Source organism: Prionailurus bengalensis, chromosome C2, assembly GCF_016509475.1.
Source record: "Prionailurus bengalensis isolate Pbe53 chromosome C2, Fcat_Pben_1.1_paternal_pri, whole genome shotgun sequence".
NCBI classification, from domain to species: Eukaryota; Metazoa; Chordata; class Mammalia; order Carnivora; family Felidae; genus Prionailurus; species Prionailurus bengalensis.
This window is the reverse complement of record NC_057350.1, coordinates 114,487,940-114,512,199: the sequence shown is the minus strand read 5'-3', so window position 1 is coordinate 114,512,199 and position 24,260 is coordinate 114,487,940. Positions and strand designations below refer to the sequence as shown.

Sequence of the window (24,260 nt, the reverse complement as noted above, 5' to 3'; positions counted from 1 at the left end):
CTTTCTAAGACCATTTTTCTGAGACTCCCCTTAGCTCCCCGTGGTGTGTGTTCCCTTTTGCTGCAATAAATGGTAAATGGAACTTCTCAATTCCTGGTATATTTTTGGTTTTAAACGTCTGACAGAAACTAAAAAATGTATCAGCCAATGGCAATGGATTATATTTTGGTCCTGATTTTAGGAAAATTAATATCTATTAAGACAGAAGAAATTTGAACACTGGATATTTGGTATTAAGGAATTGCTTTTTTTTTTTTTTTAGGTTAAATAACGTTATTGTGGTCAGTGTTTTTCTTTTTTCCCCCAAAGACTAGTTGTTGTTGTTTTTTTCCTAGAGATACATGCTTAAATACCTACAAATGAAATAAATACTATGTCTGATATTTGCATCCCTGGGGGAAGAAGAGGTTAGAGCTATAGACAATCGAGACTGTCAAAATGTCACCAGTTGTTAAAGGTTGTTAATGAGTAAGGTAATTATTCTACTCCTCTACATGATGGAAATTTTACAAAAGTCTTAAAAAAAAATTTTTTTTTTTAGGAGTGTGCAATATTGTAAGATCAAAGAAAAAGCCATGGCATGGCACCCCAAGGGTGAAGCATTAACTGTTCAGAAAGCTCGGGCTTTCTCTTTTATCCTCCACACCAGAATTGAGGCTGCTAAATAGGTGCTCCTAAGAGTCTCAGGCAGATTAATGTCTGAATTAAGTGAAATTGTATGTAGAACCCACACGTGCAGGGAGCTATGATTAACAGGCCCCTTTGACATCATCCCATCAGCTACTTCGTTCCCTCCCTACTCATCGAACTCCATCCCCGAGTCTCAGCACACATCCAAGATGGTGGGTCATGACAGTGAAACAGGTCAGCGATGCCTCCCAGAGCGTGAGTTGGCGCCGCGCTGCGCAGGCGCATTTCTGCTTCCCTCCCCGACCTTGGCGGATCGCGCCTGCGCGGTGGGGAGCTGCTCGCGGCTCCCGCTCGGCCTTGGGCTGGCTGCAGTCTCAGTTTGAGGGCGGCCGAAGTGGCTGGCTCGATTAAGATGAGGTTTCTGCTAGTTCTCCTGGTGGCGGCGTCGGCGGTGATCCGGAGCGATGCCTCGGCCAACCTGGGCGGCGTGCCTAGCAAAAGATTAAAGATGCAGTACGCCACGGGGCCGCTGCTCAAGTTCCAGATTTGGTGAGTATGTGCGCCGGGCCCCGGCAGTGCCGCCGCGCCTCTGCTCGGCCTCTGTCGCCAGGCGAGGCCCCGGCTCTGCGGCCTAGCGGGCTGAACCTCCCCCTTGGCCCGGAAGAACGGCGCCAGCAGCCTTCCGCAGCTTGCCTTCTCAGAGGGCCTTCCTGGGACTGTCAGGCTGCCCTTCTTTTCTCCAAGTATAACCGCTCACTTCGCTCAGTTCTTTTTTGCCTCCTAGAATGGTGGGAGTGGGGAAGGAGGGCAAGGGAAGGTTAAATACTGAAAGGCGAAGAGGTGGGGACAGTTGTCAGTACGGAGGACCGGTTGGCGGCGTCACGCCATGGCCACCCTGGCTGCTTGCGGAGGTGGGCACGAGTTGGCGCAGCGTCGGTGGAGGAGCTCCAGCGTTTGCCACCCGGTTCCCTTTTCCTCTCCCCTTTCTCGGGGTTCTGCCGGGCGCCGTCGCTGCGCCGCTGGGCGAAGGTTAATTCGGGTCGTTGGAGGAGACCCACGAGGGATAGACGCCTTTTCTGCTGGACCTTCCCCGGTCGATTGTTGAGTGAGGGAGTGGGGATTCTGACAGCCGGAGGACGAGGAGAGGTCCTGGGAGGCCGATTTCTCAGTTTGCAATTTCCAAAAGGTCTTTGAAAAGGAGCACGTTGCTCTTCTGACAACGGTCACTCCCAAACAACTCTTATCTTTCTCCCCCATTCCTCTACACCCCCCTCCCTGGAGCATGTCTTTCTACGTTTCTATCTTATGCATTCAGATAAATAGAAAAACAAAACAAAACAAAAAAAAAAACAAACGAAAGCAAAAACAAAACCCTGAACCAGAAAAAAAAAACCTGGCATTTGTCGACGTTGTTCTTTCTGTGATTTTGTTGTTACCTAGTTAAGTTAGAACTTGAGCAATAATGCATGTAATAAGGTAACTGGGTTGGGGGAGACTGAAAGGCTAAACTAAAATAGTAAAATTGTAGAAATTAGAATCCTGTATCACAAAAGATTGTATTTTCTTCAGGATAGGATGGTTAGGTAAGTAAATTTTCAGAGTCATGGTACTTTGGAGTGTTGGTGTTGGCCATAATGCAGTTAAAATTGGCTTTTTAAAACTTTATTAATATAAGTGTATTAAAGGCTTAGATTTTCTGCTTACCCAGCCGTTTTTTTGTTTGTTTGTTTTTTGTTTTTTGGTTTTTTTTGCTTAATCTTTAAAGAGTACGCAAATACTTAAAATTTTAAAATTCAGTTTAAGTGACCCATAGAGTCCGAAAGTGAGATGTTGAGACTTTATTTTGGAGTGAAAACTATAAAAACCTAGCAGTTTCTTGATTAAAAACAACAACAAACTCCTTGAACTGTTTACCGTGTGGCCAGCATATATCATTTTCTGTAACGTACTGTAAAAACTGTAAATGGAAGTTTTGGCTTGACCATTCCAACTTTTTCCATAATTTTTAAAAATTAGAGAGTGGCAGTCATTTTTACTATCTGTAATTATTGTTAAGGATTAAGTGTGAAACTTTGGATGTAAGTAGTTTAAAAAAGAGTGCAGTTTCCAAGTTATGTAAATTTTCTCTTTCCTACTTTTGCATCTCTTGGTTTCACTTGTACTTTTCCAAAATACTCTTCTTTTACAATTGCTTCTGTTGGGATACTTGTCATAATAATTTTAAATTTTTTTTTTTAATGTTTATTTATTTTTGAGACAGAGAGAGACACAGCATGAGCAAGGAAGGGGCAGAGAGAGAGGGAGACACAGAATGTGAACCAGGCTCCAGGCTCTGAGCTGTCAGCACAGAGCCCGACGCGGGGCTCGAACTCACGAACGGTGAGATCGTGACCTGAGCTGAAGTCGGACGCCCAACCGACTGAGCCACCCACGCGCCCCTTTGTCACAATAATTTAACAAGTGCACCTTCCACTGAGGATGTTCATAGCAAAGTTTTCAAAATGTTCTGGGAAGGGCATCCAGTTCTTCCTCTCAACTTTTTAAAAATTTTAGGTACTTCATTTGAATTTGTGATGCATAATTTTTTTCATTCTTTTTCTTTCTTTTAAAGTACAAACTTGTCCCAAAAGTCTAATAAGAGTTTTCTTTTTCAGTAACCCAGAGCATGTTATGTATGGAAATCAGTTTTGTTTGGTTTTAGTCATACATGGGAAACAATTTTATTAGTATGCCCTCCATATACAGGTAAATTAGCTTGTTGTTTGTTACTTTTTCCCCAAGAGGTTAATCTGTGTATAGTAAATTGAATATTGGGTTTCTTGTTTTGGCAGAATCTCTTGGACATTCATTTGCAGTTTTGGGAGAGGAGAGGAAGCTAAAACGATTGAGGCTAAATCTGTGAAAATTCTTTGAATTCTCCTTGAAATTTAAGTGCTGTAAAAGGCAATTTTTCACTAATTACCACTATTAACAAAGGAGAGAACTATTTTTACCTTACTTTCAATTGCTTTTGTCCTCCTTTATATTTATTATGAGTACTCTCTCTTTTTTTATTTTTTTAACTTTTTTTTTTTAATTTTTTTTCAACGTTTATTTATTTTTGGGACAGAGAGAGACGGAGCATGAACGGGGGAGGGGCAGAGAGAGAGGGAGACACAGAATCAGAAACAGGCTCCAGGCTCTGAGCCATTAGCCCAGAGCCCGACTCGGGGCTCGAATTCACGGACCGCGAGATCGTGACCTGGCTGAAGTCGGTCGCTCAACCGACTGCGCCACCCAGGCGCCCCATGAGTACTCTCTCTTTAACTGTAGCTCAGTATATCATCCGTTAATTGTACCACTTTTATAATTGCTAAAGAACAAAACAGCACAACACATAAGTGAAATTAAAGGGAGAGAGATCAGTGTGCGGAATAGCTTAAAACAAAGTTTACTATTCTACATTCATGTACTTTTTCAGTAAATATTCATTCAAGACTTGTTTGTACCAGGGCTAAAGATACCATGGTGAACAATATAGATGTGATCCCTCATGAAACTTCCAGAAATGCGCAGTATTACTTTATATACATAAGTCTTCAGTTTATGTTAATTGACGGAGTGACAGAATTAGATAAGTTTGATGACAACTCATTTCTTATTTTGGGAGAAAACTTAACTTGCTTATTTGGATGTTTAAACATTGAACGTAAAAAAAGAAAGTTCTCTAATCAGAGCTTAAAGTTCCCTTGTAACATTTTCCTTTCTTGTGACTTTTATGAATAAATGCATTCTGTATGTGAATGTATTCTGACAGGTACCGTTTGGCATGATGTTTTTATATGCATGCTTTATTTTTTTCATATTTGAGATTTAACATGTAGTCAGACCTACAGCATTTAATCACTTGTAATTTAAAGAGCTTACTGGCTACAACTCTTTACAGTTAATACTTATCTGAGTATTTGACAACTGATTCACTAAGAATAGTAGATTAAATAAAGCTGAGATTTCAAAATGTAAGCAGAGTGCAGCAGAATTTTCTAATTTTGGTTAATTTAAGAATCCACTGCTATAATTTTAGGACAACCAACACAAAGTATTTTTTAGAGGTAAATGAAACAACTACTACAAGAACAGATTTGTATTTAAATTTATACCAACTCAGCCTTTGCTTTCATGGTATGGAGGCAAGAAAATAAAGCCCTAAGACTGATTTGGATATTGATACTTACTAAGATTAGTAAAAGGCTGAATTGAAGAAATCGGAGAAATTGTGAGTCCTACAGATCGTGAGTTACCATGGACCTAATATTTGCATATTCAACAAATATTTGAGCACCTCCTCTGTGCAGGCACTTTGTTGCTGGGAATTCGGTTTTCTCATAGACATCTTAGGCAAGAATGGAAGGCAGTCATTAATCCATGGACAACACATAAAATTCTAATTGTGCTAACTGCTATAAAGGAATAGTTGTGTGAGACAGCTAGTCAGAGGATCAGGGAAGGTTTTCATGAGGAAACCTACTTTGAACTGAGATCTAAAGGGTAAGATTTATTGCCAGAGAGCTTTCAAGCAATGGGAATAACAGGTTCACTGGCTTTGTAGTAAAGAGAACATAATTGCTTGAAGCCAAGGCTGCTGACCTCAAAGACCAAAAAGAAGGTGGCACAAACCCAGGAAGGTCTGGCAGGCCATGTTAAGAAAAGCTCAGGATCATTGTGGAAAAGACATTATAGGGGACAAAGAATAAGTATGGGGAAACCATTTAAGGGGACTGTTGGGAGTTGCCCAGGTGAGAGATGATGGAGCTTGGAATACAATGGTGGTGGTAGAAATAGAATGTAAAGGGACAGGTTAAGATCTTTACGAGATGCAGTTTTTCATGATAAGTTACATATTTGGGGGGAAGGAGAGGATGCATGGAGTGAGAGGTGTCAAAGATGGCTCCCGAGTTCTGGCGTGGTACTATGCCATTCACTAGAATGTTAAAGGAGACCAATTTCATGGGTGTGTGTGTGTGTGTGTGTGTGTGTGAGAGAGAGAGAGAGAGAGAGAGAGAGAGAGAGAGAGAGAAGGAAAGGGAGGAACCCTGAATTTTTAAAATACAATAATGGGAATATCCTACAAAGAAATTTCATCTCCCCAAAATAGCCATAGTAACTGAAACTAAAAACTTAAATACCAGTTACTGTATTTCACCAAACCTAAGATGTGATGGATTATAAGTTACACATTATTTTATATACCACTCAGAAGGAAAAAAAAAATACTGCCATTTAAACTGGGACACAGTAATGACTATAAGATAAATCCTGATTTTTAAAAAGATGCTAAATAGGAGAAGTGTACTTCTTGGAATCAATGAAATAAATGAGTAAGTTGATCCAGATAGTAGAGAACTAATGGAGTGTGATTAGAGAAAAACGAAATGCTGGCTGCCACACCTACCACTATAATAGATTTTTAAAGTTTTCCGTAATTATGTAGAACTTAGTCACCATTTTGTTTTTGTTTTTGTTTTACTATTTAAACAACAAACAACTGCAGTATCTAAATGAATAATGTACACATAATAGTTGTCTCTACTTAATGAGCAAAGAAAGGGGCACTTGGCTGGCTCAGTCAGTAGAGCATGTGACTCTTGATCTCAGGGTGGTGAGTTCAAACTCCACATTGGATGTGGAGCCTGTTTAAAATAATAATCATAATAATGAACAAAGTACTTCAGTCCAAAGCTTTTAGAAGTAGGTAAAATATGAGTGGTTTTAAAGGTTTTATCTCCTCTTAAAGAAAATGGAAACATTGTTTCCTTACCATTTGCCATTAAGGTAAGTGGTGGAAATCAAATTGAATGTGTCATTTGGAAACACCAAGTTAACCTTATAAATTTTGAATAGTATAGTTACTGGGAAACTGCATTTATTGGACTGATGCTTTGGAGGCCCAGGTTCTAAGTTGATCTGCCTCTTCTGAATGACTTTCTGGAAATTACTGAATCTCTTTAGCTCTCAATTTTTTCATCTCTAACATGAAGTTATTGGTTGCATGCCAAGTAACGTTTAAAATTCTGTTACTCTGTTTTATATGTTAGGAAGCTTCATGGCAAAAAATGAAAGCATACATACGTGTTTCATTTCTGCCTTTGTCACTGAAGAGTGTAGTTGGAACTTCCTGGTTCATCTGATTGTCACCTTTTCTGCTTTCCAAAAAGGGAAATCAAATCCTGTTTTCACATGACTTACCTTGATGGGGGTGCCGCCTGGGATTGGTGAGGAAGAAATCTTGCCATGTGGGTTTTGCAAGAACTGCTCATAATCAGCTCCTTGTTTTTTATGCCCCTTTTTTTCATGCCACTGTTTTCCCCTTTTGTCCAGTATTTAGGGAGATAAGAATTAGTTTTTTACAATAATGTTTGAAAACCTATAGTCTGGTGGGAGAGACAGACATGTTAAACAGTATTACAGTAGAGCTTTCTGTTCAGTGTTCTAAAAGAGGTCATAATAGAGGGCTTTAAAAACCTAGTGGAAAGAAGGATTATCTATTCAAGGAGAGTTGGAAGGCTTTGAGAGGAGGATATGAAATCTAGAGGGGTATGGGGAAACCACCAGGAGATGTAGAGAAAGAGCTTTATAGAAGTAAGGAAGGTCATATGTAAATGGAGCCTGAGTCAGCACAAAGCGGGGAGAGGGGACAGGAAATAAAGGAGGCAGATAATCAATTAAAAAGTCTTAGTACAGTGTAAATGCTACCATTTATCAAGTTTTATTATTGTAATATATTATTTTCATCGTCTTTTATTGTGATGAGAACTTTGGTAAGTAAATCTTTGAAAACTTGAAGACTTTGATCTTTTACAAAATGAAATTAACTTTCTGGCTATAAACATAATACATGTTTCTTGTAAAAATAATAAGTGTAGGGGAGGAAGAATTCTTCCTCTACCCTTCTAGGTTCTTTTGGCTGGTCTCTTCATCAAAATGACTTAAAAGATGAACAGGAGAAAAACATTTAATTACATGCTTATGAGAGCCCCATAAAAAATATGAGATGCAAGAACAAGTGGGGCAATTGAGGCTTATACAGTATCCTCAGCTAAGCCTGGGGCTTCAAAGGCGGGGAGAGACACAGGACAATAAGAAGAGCAGATGTTTGGTAATTAGATGTTTGCCTTGCCACAGATAAAAAGTTACCTCTGATAACAGCTTTCTGTCTGGTTCAGGCACCTTATCTAAATTCTTTCAGGTAGTTAAGGGAGCAGTAAGTTGGGGGTTTTTTTGTTTGTTTTTTGTTTTGTTTTGTTTTGAGTCTGCCTGGTGTAGATTACCTTCAGCTCAAAATAAGCCACATGCCAAAGTGGCATATTTTGGGATCACATAATTTGCTCTCCCCTCAGAAGTACATATAAGAAAGCAAAAAATACTTGTAGCTCTCTATTAATATTTGAAGAGACTCAAGACGACTCTGCACACAATACTGTATTATGTAATTCTACAAAAAATGAGTTCATAGTCATAGGCTTTTTTTTTTTTTTAATTTGCCTTCTCCTTCATCACTTATCATTTGCTGTCAGTAAATAGGGAGATGCATCAGCAGGCACAGTATTACATAAGATGAGTGTTCTTTAAATTATCTAACTAGTGCCTTATTGGTTAACACATAGGTTGATCCCAGTTTTTCACAAAATTACTTTGCTAAGATGAATATCCTTGAATATGTTGTGTACTGGTCCAATAATTTCTATAAACTAAATCCACAGAAATAAAGTATTATGATTATGTTAAAGGGTATCACATTTACATTTTGACATAGTTAAACTAGCTAATATTCCTGCTAGAAGAGCTTGAAGTAGTAGGTTGGATTTTTTTTTTTTTTTAATTCAATTTAGTTAACATACAGTGTAGTTTTGGCTTCAGGAGTAGAACCCAGTGATTCATCTCTTACAGATGACACCCAGTGCTCCTCCTGAAAAGTGCCCTCCTTAATGCCTGTCACCCATTTAAGCCACCCCGCAATCCCCCCATTCCAGCAAGTAGATTGGGTTTTTTAAAATTTCTAGCTTATTGCACTTTAATTTTTTTTAATGTTTATTTATTTTTGAGAGAGAGAGAGAAAGACACAGTGTGAGCAGGGGAGGGGCAGAGAGAGAGGGAGACACAGAATCCTAAACAGCTCCAGGCTCTGAGCTGTCAGCAGAGCTGGATACGAACGGTGAGATCATGACCTGAGCCGAAGTTGGATGTTGACCCGACTGAACTACTCAGGTGCCCCTAGTTTATCGCACTTTAATCAGAGAATATGACATTTGCTATTTCTACTTCCTAGGCATTCTTTGTGACCTAACATGGTCATTGGTTGCAAATGTTCTTTGGGCTATCGGGGATTTTTTTACTATTGAAAATGAAACCTGATGTAGCTGTGAAATCTGTTAATGATAATATTCAGATCTTCTGTAATTTTTGTTGATTATTTATCTTCTATCACTTATTCAGTTTTCTACCCATTATATATATATATATATATATATATATATATATATATATATTTTAGGGCCTCAAAATATTTAATTCTGCTTTTTGGTTTTGGGATTTCTTATAGTGCTTCCTTACCTCTTCTCATCCTTCTGCTTCTTGCAGAAGAATATTTTTGGATATAGGCTCTTATTTTGAATCTTTTCTATTTGCTATTTCTGCTTTTTTGTTTTATGACACTTTTCTCGTAGTCCCTTAGGTGTTTTTGTTTTGTTTTGTTTTTTCTGTTTGTCCTCCCTGTTTCTCAAAAGAGAAACAGCTTCAGATATTACCAGTTGTTGAAGTGTATCTTCTCCAGTAGACTATTAACGAGTTCACTTTTTCTTCTTTATTAGAATGTTGCCAGCCAAAAAAGGCATAATTTTTGTCTGCCTTGGGTTCTATCTCTTATTGTGTGTCTTCAGTTAATATTTATTGAAAAAGTGAGTACAACCTTTTATAGTCAGTCCACTGTGGTTGGCCCTGAGATAACCTGACTGCCCCTCTCCCCCCTCCCTGCCTTTATATTCCTAACTGGAATGTAGATTGATATCACCTAATAGTGTTCATTTCTAGTAGGTTTTTACCTGGTTAGCCTCTGTTCCAGCTTGGTAGCTGTTGGGCATAGAATGTAATACATGTAAAACTTCAGTTTTGAACGTACCCTTATCAGTAATGTTCTTGGTCTGGCCTCTATGCCTCTACTGGTGGGGCCAAACTTCCAGAATTCATTATACTACTGCAAGTCTTCTTTCTGCTGCTCTGATATCCAACACACCCTTTTTGATTATTACAACTTATTGTCCTGTTGGTGGTTTTCTTTCTATGATTCCTGGCTTTTTTATTGAGTTTATTCTACTGTGATGTGAAATCAGTCTACAACCAGCAGGTTAATGCACAGGTCAAATAGGAAAGCAATAAAGCAGCCCAGAGACTTCTTTAGTTTGGCCATTGAACTAGCACAGAACACGATATATTTTTTTTGCCAGTTTCTCTGACAACTGATAAAAAATAAACTGAGAATGTATTTTGTGGCATGTGAATCATATCTCTAATTAAAAAATGTATTGAAAAGAATAAAAGTTTGATATATATAAAGTATTTTAAGATGCGACAAAGAATTTCTATTTATTTATTGAGTGCTTTTTATTGAGTGACTACATACTGTATAAATCAGTTTATAAAAAGTGTTTTCCAGAGTAAACAGAAAATTCCTTCCCCAGGAAGAGCTGAGGAACTAAGCAGTTTATAAATTCTTGGTGGAATAGTCTGCAGCAGCAGAATTCCTGAAATGTTACGTCAGTGGTATAAAGAAACTAGAAGCTAATGACCTCAAGAATAAAACAAAAGAAGGAAGAGAACAGAAAAAGATAATTAATCACATTTTAGGTTTGTCAAATCTTTGGAATAAACTCAGTAAAGAAGCCAGGAATCTTAGAAGTCACGTTAGTCATATTTTGTGTGTGCGTTTTTACTGTGGTGGCCACTGTAGTGTTCTAAGAGTAAGGTAGCCGGAAGGGAAATCACTTGATTTCGTACAATACTGATCCTTAATCTGATACTTCTTTGGTGCCGCTTCTGCCTCATCTTAAAAAACTGAACAAGTTCTGGGCCACATTTTGGTCTTCAGAGTGTATAAGCACTCCTGTTTGCAATTTTTTAAAAACATTTATGACTTTAGTCTGTTTTTCACTCCCTGAATACCTTGTTTCTTGTGTAGTTCCTAGAACACCTTGCAGATTTCATTCCTTAAAGCACTTAGAGCAGGTGATGCACCAGACACGTGTTTATATTATAGCACTTCATCTACTAAATAGAACAAGGAGAAATAAAGATTACATACATGTAAAGACACAGCTTTCAATCATCAGTGAGCTGTTGGACTGAGCAATGCTATAGACAAATCAGAGAGCACAGTATTTACAAAATATCTTCCTGATTTTATTGGTGCACTCTGGGAGAAATTTAGTTGAAATTCTTGGGATGCAAGTAGCAGAAACCTTTTTGAACTGGTTTGAACAATATGTTTGAAAATGCATTTTAAAATTGTTAGAAGAATAGTCCGTGAACCTAAAGGCAAGGATGCAGCAGGGCCTCAAGACAGGCTAGAATAGAAAACTGGAAAGTCTGAGATGTCATTCAATCTTCCCTGGCTCACGTGTCCTTTTTTCTCAAGAAAAGGTACTTTATTTTTCTCTGGTTCTCTGAAGACTGACTTATCAGTCCTTTGGAAAGATTAAATGTGTTAAATGTTCACCTTTGGGGAGATAGTCACTTTTTAAATCCCATTTCTTTGTTTTTAGTCAGGGAATTCAAGCCTTCCTCTGACAGGTTTGCATTTTTCTGGACTGTCAACAATGGCAGGCGTTGGTTTCATTATGTAAACAGGATCCAGTCCTATGTATGGGTGAGAAGACTGTTGGAGAGGAGGTTATTATTTTTTTTAATTTAATGTTTATTTATTTTTGAGAGAGAAACAGAGCATAAGTGGGGGAGGAGCAGAGAGCAAGGGAGACACAGAATCCAAAGCAGGTTCCAGGCTCTGAGCTGTCAGCACAGAGCCCAATGCGGGTTCGAACTCACAAGCCATGAGATCATGACCTGAGCCCAAGTCAGACCCCCAACCCGACTGAGCCACCCAGGTGTCCCGAGGAGATTATTGTAAATAAAAGGGGAAGGTTTATTCAAGAGATGCTAAAAATAGAAAGAAATCCTCAGTATTTATTTCATAAATATCTGAGATTTTGCCCTGTTTCATTTTTAAAATATTTTTTAAAGTTCATTTAATTTTGAGAGAGAGTGTGTGCACAAGCAAGCTGGAAAGGGGCAGAGAGAGAAGGAGAGAACAAGAATCCCAAGCAGGCTCCATGCTGTCAGTGCAGAGCCCGACACAGGGCTCAAACCCACAAACCATGGGATCATGACCTGAGCTGAAATCAAGTGATGGACTCAAGTTTGATATAAGCAAGCATTTGACTACAGTTAGGGGCAGACATAATACAGAAAGGGGAAAATTGGGGTGGTTGCCATCATGAGTCAGGACACTGTAAACATGATAGACTTAGTAAAGCACAGAATCTATTTGAAGTAGCACAGACAAGGCATTTTCCTTTATTTCCTAAATATCCTTTCTGTCCATTACATGTAGATCATCTCATTTGTATGCAAGTTTTTTCTTTTAGAAAAGTACCGTGAAAACGTATTTTAAATTAGGCAATTGCACAAGTCGACTCTGTATAGTGATTACTAGAGATTTGCAAAGTGATTAGGAATTAACGTTAAGATTTCAAAGTTTAAGTCTACTTCTTAGGGACTTTTGGTCCTGGGGCAGGAGGAAGAGACATCGGCGGCAGCATATATTTAGCATGTTCACATATTTATGTATTAGAGGTTTACTGAAAGTCAGAGTCTTACTCATGGATGCAGAAAGAATGGAATAAGTTGAGAGAGCTGGGTGTGGTAGTAGAAGTGGAATGAGAACTGGCTCCTTACCATGTGTGCCTTTAATTTAACATTTTGCCCACCTCGATAAACACTAGTTATATTTTGTTTTGGAAAACATCTGTCAGCAGTGGAGATAGCTATTTCAAAACAAAAATTCTTTGGGGGGAAACAGTTATACAGGGAAAAGTTTCTTTAGTTTTTCTTCACAATTCTGGACACAAATATAGGGAGGAAAGTTTACTTAGACGTAAGGAAACTCATCTAAAAAATATGTTGTGTCAATTTTGTAAACTTCATTTTTCAGAAATAAAATAGGTACAGGTTTTTTTGTTGTTGAGGTATAATTGACATAATGTGTTAGTTTCAGTTGTTCAACATAAAGATTCCTTATTTGTATGTATTGCAGAATGATTACCGCAGTAAGTCTAGTTAAAGCAGTCACCATATGTAGTTATAATTTTTTTTCTTGTGATGACAACTTATACGATCCTCTCTCCTGGCTACTTTCAAATATTCCGTACACTAATACTAACTATAGTCACTATGCTGTACATTACATCCTCATGACTTCAGGATTTTATAACTGGAAATTTGAAGAAAGGTACAATTTTAAAGTCTGTTTTGGGTTTCAAGAATATGAGCTGATTCTATCTGGATTTTGATCTGGAGGTCTGAGACTATGCCGAAGACTTGAGACTGGAGGAACCAAGGATAGAATTAGGCTTCTGAGCACAGTAGCCAGAAAAGTAGGTGACTAGGAGGAATCTGACCAGAGGTGTTGCCTGCATGTAAATATACCTCTCTAGCTAGGCCTCTTTGGGCTTCCCTTGGCAAAGGATTGGAACTCCAGAGCAAACACGAGGGACTTCTTGGGGCCCACAGGTTTTTAGCTCTCCCAGAGGGAGAATCTATAGGTCTTCCTCATGGAAGAACCTCAGAGATCTCTGTCACCAGGAGTTCGACTCTATGGGTATTTGCTAGTGGCATTGTCACCAAAGGGAATTATTTCCTGGACTTAGGGAAAGATAGCTCTTGCATCACCTAAATGTTCTATTGGGGTCTAGAGGAAGGGGCTAGGATCTTAAATCACAAAGTCTGTGTTCTAGTCTCTCAGCCCTGACTAAGAGCAGGGACCGTATCTGTGTCCCTCATCACTACATACCCAGTGCCTAATATAGTGCGTGACTTGTAGTAGGCATTCAATAAGTATTTGAGTGAGTGAATTAATAAGTATATGGATGTATAACTGTGGAAAAGTCACTTCATCTCTCTGAGCTTCCTCTTTTCCCCTTTGTCTATTAAAAAAGAAGTTTGAACTCAATTAACTTTGTCTCTAGCTCTCAAAATATTTCATTAAAAGTTAAGAGAATATCATTTTAGATAATTAACTCCATTGTAAATACTGATGCAAACTTGAGAGCCATTGACATCAGGGGGCATATCTTGGTTTCAAGGTAGTTAGGCATATAGGTGAGCTAGATTATTTTTGTAATATTCTCAAAACAAAAGCACCATTAAAAATTTCTTGTAGAGAAAGCAGTTGTGACAAAATACTACTATTTGGTGAATTTAACAACAGTAATAATAAAATATTAGATAAGGTAATTGTTTAGTAAACATAAAGTATGTTTACTAAGTTCTTTGAACTCTAGCTGTGGAAATTTGTCTCCCTTTGCAAAAATTTCATACTTTTTAGGGACTTAATTTCTTGTGAAATTTTTATTCTGAAGGTAGAGGAAGTATTAATTGTAAAGCAAACAGGTGAATTTCTGTTTGTTTGTTTTTCCTGAAAAATGAGTTTTCTTAAATTGAGATCTAGTGTTTGGACTGTTATGCCCTGTCACATATCATCCTGATGCCTGTGGTGGTGGTTGGTATGTTTTTCCTTGATAACAGTGTGATTGACAAAGCTGGCACCTTACATTTTACTTTACTGTCACTTAATTACTGATTCTGCTTCCTCTGTACTTTCACTGCTTTATATTTGTGTGTTCCTTAACTTAGAATTTAATGTACCTAAATGCTTAACAATCCTACCTGAGTTTGTAAGCTCTTCTGTTGATTTGGCGGTACCGCCTCCTGTTTTTCTCTCAGCTTTATTGAACTATGATTGACAAATAGAAATTATGTATAATTAAGGTGATAATTTCATATACATGTATATTGTGAAATGATTACTACAATAAGGTTAGTTAACACATCCATCACTTCATATAATTACCTTTATTAGGTGAGAACATATATTTATTCCCTTAGCAGCTTACAAGTATACAATACAGTCTTGTTAACTATAGTCACGTTGCTGTAAATTAGATCCCTAGAATTTATTTGTTTTGCGACTGGAAGTTTGTATCCTCCGACCAACATCTCCCCATTTTGCCTATTCCACAGCCCCTGGCAACCACCAGCCTCCATGTCTCTGAGCTTGGCTTTTTTAGATTCCGTGCAAAAATGAGATTATACAATTTGTGTTTCTCTTTCTGACTTACTTCACTTAGCATAATGCCCTCAAGTTTCATCCATGTTGTTGCGAATGGTAGAAGTTTTTTTTTTTTTTTTTTCTGAATAGTATTCCCCTGTGTATTTATACCACATTTTCTTATCCATTCATCTGTCCATGGACACTTAAGTTGTTTTCGTGTCTTGACTATTTTTTTTTAAGTTTATTTATTTTGTGTGTGTGTGTGTGTGTGTGTGTGTGAGAGAGAGAGAGAGAGAGAGACAGAGAGAGAGAGAGAGAGAGAAAATTCCAAGCAGGCTCTGCACTGTCAGCACAGAGTCTGGCGTGGGGCTCAATCTCACTCATGAACTGTGAGATCGTGACCCAGGCTGAAATCAAGAGTCGGGTGTTTTAACTGACTGAGCCACCCAGGCGCCCCCATGTCTTGACTATTGTAAGTAATGCTAAAATGAACATGGGGGTGCAGATACCTCTTAAAGATAGTAGTACCTTTGGATATATGCCTAGAAGTGGAATTGCTAGGCCATATGGTAGTTCTGTGTTTAATTTTTTGAAGAACTTCCATACTGTTTTCCATAGTGGCAGCACCATTTACATTCCCATCAACGGTGCACAAGGATTCCCTTTTGTCCACCTCCTTGCCAACACTTACTATCTTTTGTCTTTTTGATAATAGGCATCCTAACAAGTGTGGGGTTATATCTCCTTATGGTTTTCATTTGCATTTCCCTGTTGATTAGTGATGTGGAGCACTTTTTAATTTATCTGTTGGCCATTAAAAAAAAATGTGTTTTTATTTTTTTATTTTTAGAGAGAGAAGGTGCACTTGAGTGCGGGAGGGGCAGAGAGAGGAGAGGGAGAATACCAAGCCCTTTCATGGGGCTCGATCTCACAAACTGTGAGATGACCTGAGCCGAAATCAAGAGTCCAACACTTAACTGACTGAGCTACTCAGGTGCCCCTCTGTTGGCCATTTTTATGTTGTCTTTGGTTCCCCATTTTTAATCAGATTATTGACTTTTGGCTATTGAGTTGTATGAGTTCCTTATATATTTTGGATATTAACCTCCTTTTTCAGATACCCGATTTGCAAATATTTTCTCCCGTTCTGTAGGTTGCTTATTCATTTTGTTGATAGTTTCCTTTGCTGTGCAGAAGCTTTTTAGTTTGATATAGGCCCCCACTTACTTATTTTTTGCTTTTTATACCTTAGCTTTTAGGGTCAAATCCAGAAAATCATTGCCAAGACCAATATCAAGGTGCTTACCAACTATGTTTTCTTCTAGGAGGTCTGTGGTTTCAGGTCTTATGTTCAAGTCCTTAATCCATTTTGAGTTGATTTTCATGTATGATGGAAGATAGTGGTTTCATTCTTTTCATGTTGCTGACAGTTTTCCTAATACCATTTGTTGAAGAGACTACCCTTTTTTCAGTGTTGGCTCCTTTATTGTAAATTAATTGACCATTTTTGTGTGGGTTTATTTCCGGGCTCTAGATTTTGTCCCATTGATCTATGTGTCTGTTTTTGTGCTACTACTATACATAGTTGATTACTATAGCTTTGTAATACAGTTTGAAATAAGGAAACATGGTGCCTCCAGCTTTGTTCTTTCTTCTCAAGATTGCTTTGGCTATTCTGGTTTTTTGCCTTTTTTTTTTTTTTTTTTTTGTGATTCCATACAAATTTTAGGATTGTTCTATTTCTGGAATTTTTATACAGTTGTATTGGATCTGTAGATTGCTTTTGGTATATGGACACTTTAACAATATGAATTTTTTTTTAATTTTTTTTTAACGTTTATTTTTGAGACAGAGAGAGACAACATGAACGGGGGAGGGTCAGAGAGAGGGAGACACAGAATCTGAAACAGGCTCCAGGCTCTGAGCTGTCAGCACAGAGCCCGACGCGGGGCTCGAACTCACGGACTGCGAGATCATGACCTGAGCCGAAGTCGGACGCTTAACCGACTGAGCTACCCAGGCGCCCCAACAATATGAATTTTGAACCCTGAAAATGAGATGTCTTTTGTTGTGTCTTTAATTTTTTTCATCAATGTCATAAAGTTTTCCTTTTGCCTGTAGATGCACTCTGGTGGCCTTTTTCCCTTTTTTTGCTGGGGAAGCCTGTCATATATCCACAGTTTAGTGTTCAGAAATTTTAATGGTGATATTGGATGCTGTTGACTTAATTGCTAGAGTAATGATATGGATTGCTGTCATATTGTTGAAAATTATCTTCCCAATCTTTGTTTTTCTTTGTAAAGTAGAAACAACTGTAGAGTAAGAAGGGATTTAAAAGTTCTTTAAGTTACTTTTATTGTGATTGAGCAGGCATGTTTGCCCAGTTAGGGGCAGAGTAGGAATAAGAGCCAAAGTTTCACGTCTCATGCCTTGGTATTTTGTAAGCTTTCTGTGTCCCAGTTTTGCAAGTCTCTATTTTAGATGTGTAAGAGTTGTTTTCATTTCAGTGTTTATACTTAATGATAGCTCCCCAAAAAGCAAGGTGATTTGAGAGCTCAAAATATGCTAACATATGTGAATAGATACTTGCTGCTGCCCAACAGTAACCCAAGTCTGTAATGTTTAATGTTCTAATAGATGGATATACATGGGGGAAGGTAACTTAAATATGTGAAATTTGTGAAAAAACCTCCATGTTGCCATCCTCCAACATCAATCATTATTACTTTGTCACTGTTCATTAGAAACACTTTTAATCCTGGCAATTTTTAGACTTTGTCTAAATGCAAAATAAGTGTAGGCATATTCTGAAGCACTTAATGGAAGCACTTTTATTTTTCTACAGTGTTTCCTGAGGTTATAGGCGGGTGTTTGAGGAGTACATGCGGGTTATAAGCCAGCGGTACCCAGACATCCGCATTGAAGGAGAAAATTACCTCCCTCAACCCATATATAGGTAAGTAAATTTCAGTAACTTAAAAGTAATTTTTTTAATGAATTTTTTTTTCACTTTGGTGAATAAACTTCTGTGAATTGGTTCAATTAATTGGTTATTATAACTTCTTAGTTGGTTATAATGTACAGAGAAACTCTTTTACAAATAGCAAGTTTATTTGATCCAAATTTAGAATTTTACTGAAAGAAGGAAAAGAGGAGGATTTTTTCAGAGGTGGCAATCTTTTAAAGATGTGTTTTCTTATATAATTTTTATTTTGGAAATAAATGAAGAACACCCAAATTTTTATACAAAGTCAATGGTGTAAAATTCCGTGCTGTTAATAGGATTTTTAAAGGCTAATGCTGTATAATTTTACAAGTTAATTTTTTATTCATTTAAAGGATATTTAGTTTTGTTTTAAAACTCCACAATGAACTTTAGTTACTATCTTTTTCACTAGTTGTAATTAGTAAGTTCCAGATTTGGTGTCTAGAAAATGTCTGTATACATATACTTGAGTTAGGAAGTTTTTGAATTAGGTGAGAAATTGTGGCTTCTGATGAATTTATATATATTTTTTTCTTTTGATAGACACATAGCATCTTTCCTGTCAGTCTTCAAACTAGTATTAATAGGCTTAATAATTGTTGGCAAGGATCCTTTTGCTTTCTTTGGCATGCAAGCTCCTAGCATCTGGCAGTGGGGCCAAGAAAATAAGGTATGTAACTTAATAGTTTGGTAGCTGTAGGTTTTTAGGTTGTCAATGGAAATATTTTACTGGATTGTTGTGTACTTGTTGCTGATTCACCTGTCCACGTGTATTATTTCAGCTTCAATCATTTTTTAATCTTTGGGCAAGACAACCGTTTTTGGACTTAGTTTTTTGTTTGTATTTGTTTTTCTTTTCTTGGCCTTCGTTTTTATGTTTATGTATTAAGAATGATTAGCTCTTATCTTTTTACTATTTTTTTTTTTAAGTTTATTTATTTTGATGGCGGGAGAGGGGAAGGGTCAGGGACAAAGAGAAGGACAGAGAAAATCCCAAGCAGGCTCCGCACTGTCAGCACAGAGCCCCACACAGGGTTCTAACTCAAGAACTGTGAGATCATGACCTCAGCTGAAATTGAGAGTCGGACGCCTAACAGGCTGAGCTACCCAGGCGCCACATCTTTTTACTATTTGAAGGATAGTGAGGTGTGACTTTAGTAGAACCTGGGCACAAAATAATTTAATACCTGATATTGATTATATAGATTAGGTCAAATCATATACAAAAAACATAATATACATAGAATGCAAGGCTTTTATACCAAACAATATGGGTATTAATGGGTTTATTCACATTAAAAATGGGATTTCTGCTGATTTGTTCTTATTAAAATTTTCTGTTTTTATTACTTGTCCTTTGACTCTTCTGTTCAATCAGTATAAATAGACATACAAATCTTGTGCTGTCTCTTCTCCTTTGTAGGGTCTTGCTGTAGCATACATTCTTTTTAGATATCTTTCATTTGTTTCACTTAAAATCATCTTTTTCTGGAGGGTCTTTCTGCTATGAGAAATACAGTTTTATTTCTCTCTTGGATGAGATTGCTTCTTAGGTTTCCTTCTGAGAAGTATTCTGGTTTCTGGTCTTGTTCTTTAGTTCTAGGCTGAAACTACTTTTAGTGGACTCCTACATAGCTATGCTTTTTTTTTTGTTTTTCCTTAGGAAAAAACTTATTTCCAGTAACAGGCAAGGCTTCTTAAAATAAACATCATCAGGTGCTACCTCTCACTGAACTGTGTCTCTACCCTGTTATTAGTAAGATTGCTATGCATAAGATTAAGAATTAGAAGTTAAGTACTCATGACGTTTTGTGTTACATTTATTAATTCTATTGATTCCATCTTTAGTGCATTTTACTTCTGAAGACGTATAACATTATTGATCTATGGAAGAGGAATATAGTTGCAAGCTGTAGTTTTCATGCAACTTCCTTGTGTATTGTTTGCATGAAAATAGACATTTCCAAATGCGAGAGTAACCTTTAAGAAATTAAAGCCTACCTAGTTCAAGTGGGACTGGGAGGAGAGCTCTTTCTCTTTTGCTATGAGCATTTTTATTAACTTTTTTTGAAACAACTTGCTGTGAATTGATATTGTCACTACATCCTACTTTTTAGTCAGGTGATTTTATTAAAACTTTTCTGTCCACCAAGGAACTTCTCTTTGGAAAGGGTATAGGTACGCATTCAAAAGGGAAGTGAATGTAATTCAATATGCAAGTGCTTTCTCTTACCAGTTTTTTTATTTGACTCAAAATGATTTGTTTGGAACGTGGACAGGTTGTATTGAATACGTGGAGTTGCTCTTTATTGCATCACTAGTCTCTTGTGAATTCATACCTTACATTATAAAAATGGTGAAATAAACCCTTCTTATGCTGGTATTCGTTTGTTTAACTTATTAAGGCTATTATGAGATCTCGAGAAATTCTGTCTCTGCATTATGAATATATATTCTTCAGTGTGTATACGGCTGTGAATGAATGCGTTTTTCTTATTCTGTATATGTTATCTGAACATATAGAAGAGCAATAATAGTCTGTATAGAAACTTTTAAAGTAGATTTAAAAACAATCATTACCAAATAAAAATGAGTCTGTATATTTAAAAGATTACTGTGTCTTCAGTTGTAATATTGTTTTGTCTTTAAAATAACTTTGCCTGTTGTACTTAATTATATTTTCTTTTAGGTCTATGCATGTATGATGGTTTTCTTCTTGAGCAACATGATTGAGAACCAGTGTATGTCAACAGGTGCATTTGAGATAACTTTGAATGGTGGGTTCTGAATAATTTGCATTTTGTAACACATTTTATTTTTTATTATTTTTATTATTTTTTTTTAATGTTTATTTATTTTTGAGACAATGCGAGAGACAGAGTGCAAGCAGCGGAGGGGCAGACAGAGGGAGACACAGAATCTGAAGTGGGCTCCAGGCTCTGAGCTGTCAGCCCAGAGCCCAATGCAGGTCTTGAACTCACGAATTGTGAGATCATGACCTGAGCCAAAGTCGGACGCTTAACCGACTGAGCCACTCAGGCGCCCCGAATTTTGTAACACATTTTAAATGATTTATAATGACCTTTAGGCTTTTCTGTTTTCCATAATATGCAAAATTATCACTTTCTATGGTCCTCATCTCCCCTGGCTTGAGAATTATATCCATATGATGACTCGTGAATGTACTCAACAGAGTTCTAGATCTTTCTTCTAGGTGCTATACTTGGGAATCTTAAACTACTACTCCCAATCTATTGATTGCCTCTGCTTCCTGCAATTCTTGTGTACTCCAATTTGCTCCTTCCATGGCATTTCTTGTTTATTTATAATGGCACCATTATCATTCTACCCAGTTACCCATGTCAGAATCCTAGGATAACCTCAGTTTCTCCCTTACTCTCCATATCTAATGGATTACTAAGTCTGATTCTTAATTCTGCCATCTACATTTCTCAAAAATCTACTTCTCTTTATCTTTATTACCACCACTCTAGTCCACGCCATAATTATTTTGTTACCCTCTAGTACATTCTCTAAACCAGAGGTTGTCATATATGACCTATGAGCTAACAGTAGTTTTTACACTTTTTTAGTGGTTCCAAAACATCAAAAGAATATTTTAGGGCACAAGGAAATTAAATGAAATTCAAAATTTAGTGTTTATTACCTAAAGTTTTGAGTTCCATCAAAAAATTTGTGGAAATTTAGTTCTCTGGTTACCTTTGTGATTTCTTGGATTTTGCCTCTTGATCTGTAAAGCCTAAAACATTTATTATCTGGCTTCTTACAAAAAAATCTGCTGATACCTGTTCCAAACAGTGGGGTGATTTTTTTTCTTTTTTTTTAATGCACATCATTTTCGTCTCATTGCTTTACTGCCTCAAATTCATTAAGTGGCTTTACTTTGTCCTCAAGATAAAGACCAGAACATTTAACATAGCCAAAAGGTCCTGCATGATGTAGACTAGGGATTAGCAAATCATGGCCATGTGCACTCTCTGTCCTGCTGCCTGCTTTTTAAATAAGATTCTATTGGAACACAACCATGCCCTTGTTTTGCCTGTTGCTTCTTTCAGACTACAATTAGAGTTGAGTAGCTGTGATAGACTATATGTCTTTGCAAGCCGAAAATGCTTGCTTCCTGGCTCTTTATAGTTTGTTGACTCTGATCTAGTCCCCATTCACCTATCCAGCCTCTCTTGTACCACCACTCTTCTCCTGTATTTCAGCTCTTACTTTTAATGATACCTTTCAATTTTAATAATACCTCTCACTTTTAATAATAATTGCAAAGGCTCCTTCGTAGCCTCCCCTGTGTCCCTCAGCATCTTCTGCTTTTAATTCTTAATACACAGTTGTGATTTGTAGCTATTTTGTATAGTACTTTCTGTATTTCCCCTACTGGAATGTAAACTATACAATGGTGTAATTACAGAAGTGTAATTCTGTGGTTCACTTCTGTATCCTCAGCTGTATATATAGACAATAAATATTTGTAGAATGAACACTTATTATAGACTCATCTTTAATTTTAGGGGGTGGTACTGTTTATTTTTATAGATGTGCCTGTGTGGTCCAAGCTGGAATCTGGTCACCTCCCATCCATGCAACAGCTTGTTCAAATTCTTGACAATGAAATGAAGCTCAATGTGCATATGGATTCAATCCCACATCACCGATCATAGCCCCACCTATCAGCACTGAAAACTCTTTTGTAAGTAGTTTAAAAATACAATAACTATTTATAGGTATCATTCTCATCACAAATCAGCAAGGTACTAGATATTCTAGTGTCTATTATCACTTGAGTTCCCAACTTAAGATTTAATAGATGGATGTTTTCTTTATTAAAATTAAGTGATCAAGAGCATTTTGGACCTGCCAAAACAAGGTAAGGTTGTGCTAATAATTTTATCTTCAAGGCTTAAAAGCTGGGCCTGTAACGTCATTTTTTGGACTCTGAACTCCTACTAATGGTCAGAATTGGTATATTACGCTAGAATATTTATATACATATCTTCCCTTTACCTGCAACTAACTAGTTGCTAAGAGTGTGCAGATTCTTTTAACATGGTCAAGATAGAAAAGTTATAAGCAAATGTGTGTGAACACAGAGAGGTGAATATTAGTTAACTTTTGCTTAGCAGAGTTGTTCTCTGTTCTCTTATTATTAATAAGTTGATTTTATAAGAGTGAAGTTTGAAATAAAATACTCTTTTTTGTCTATGTCTTTCAGACATTAAGGGATTTTTTGCAAGAGCAGCGTGACTGACATTATGAAGGCCTGTACTGAAGACAGCAAGCTGTTAGTACAGACCAGATGCTTTCTTGGCAGGCTCGTTGTACCTCTTGGAAAACCTCAATGCAAGACAGTTTTTCAGTGCTGGCACATTTTGGAATTCTGCACATTCGTGGAGTGCAATAATACTGTATAGCTTTTTTTTCTTCCCCAAATTCACTCAGTTAATAGTTTTTAAAAAATGTAGACATTACTACTTGTACCTTTTTTTTCCTTAGTCATACTCGGAAAAGTAGAAAATTGAGTTACAATTTGACTTTTTTTCAAAGATGTCTGTTAAATCTGTTGTGATTTTATATGAATTTTCCTTTTTTATAGTTTAAAATTGATCTTTTTGGGAATACAGCTGAAGTTCCCAAAAACTTTATAAGAGTTTATCAGGCATCTTTAATTTGGTCATGTCCAATTTATATAGTTTTCAAAACACTGCAGATTGTGAACAGTGCATTATATGAGATAATGGGGGGAAATCCTATATCTAGAGTACTCTACCAATTTGTGTGTGTATGTGCGTGTGTGCGTGTGTGATTACCAGAGAATTACTAAAAGACCAACTGCTTTTTAAATACTGTTATGTAGTTCAAGTGTCTTGCCTTGACCAATCTAATGAGTTGATTAACTGGGCCTTTATACCTAACTCAATAAAAAACTAAGCGGATGTAAGTTAAATAAAAAGTTTGAATTTATTGCCCAGCGTACCTATTAACCTTATATTTAAAATTGTCTTCCTCAATTTTTGTTATTTCATAAGGAACACACTTTAGATTCACACACAGTAATAAGTCATTTACCATTTTTAGGATAACTGAAACTCACTCATTTCAAAGTTCAGTTGAACCTCTTTACAACATTAATTTTAGGTGAATGGAGACTACTTGCCTAATAATTTAACTTGTTTACCATCATATATCAGAATTTTATTATATTTAAGGAACAAAATTGAAAAGTTTTTTATTCAGTGAATTTCATATCTTTCCAGAGTTCTAAAA

The 24,260-nt window shown here is 37.0% G+C and overlaps 1 protein-coding gene across 1 annotated transcript; it reads left to right on the top strand.

Annotated features, from left to right (window-relative positions):
* Positions 1–837: 837 nt before the first annotated feature.
* Positions 838–23,957, top strand: SELENOT (selenoprotein T). The gene is made up of 6 exons (XM_043595133.1): positions 838–1,179; positions 17,832–17,942; positions 18,516–18,642; positions 20,662–20,749; positions 22,533–22,686; positions 23,209–23,957. The coding sequence occupies exons 1-5, from the start codon at positions 1,043–1,045 to the stop codon at positions 22,655–22,657; spliced, it is 588 nt and encodes a 195-aa protein (XP_043451068.1). The 5' UTR covers positions 838–1,042; the 3' UTR covers positions 22,658–22,686; positions 23,209–23,957.
* Positions 23,958–24,260: the final 303 nt, after the last annotated feature.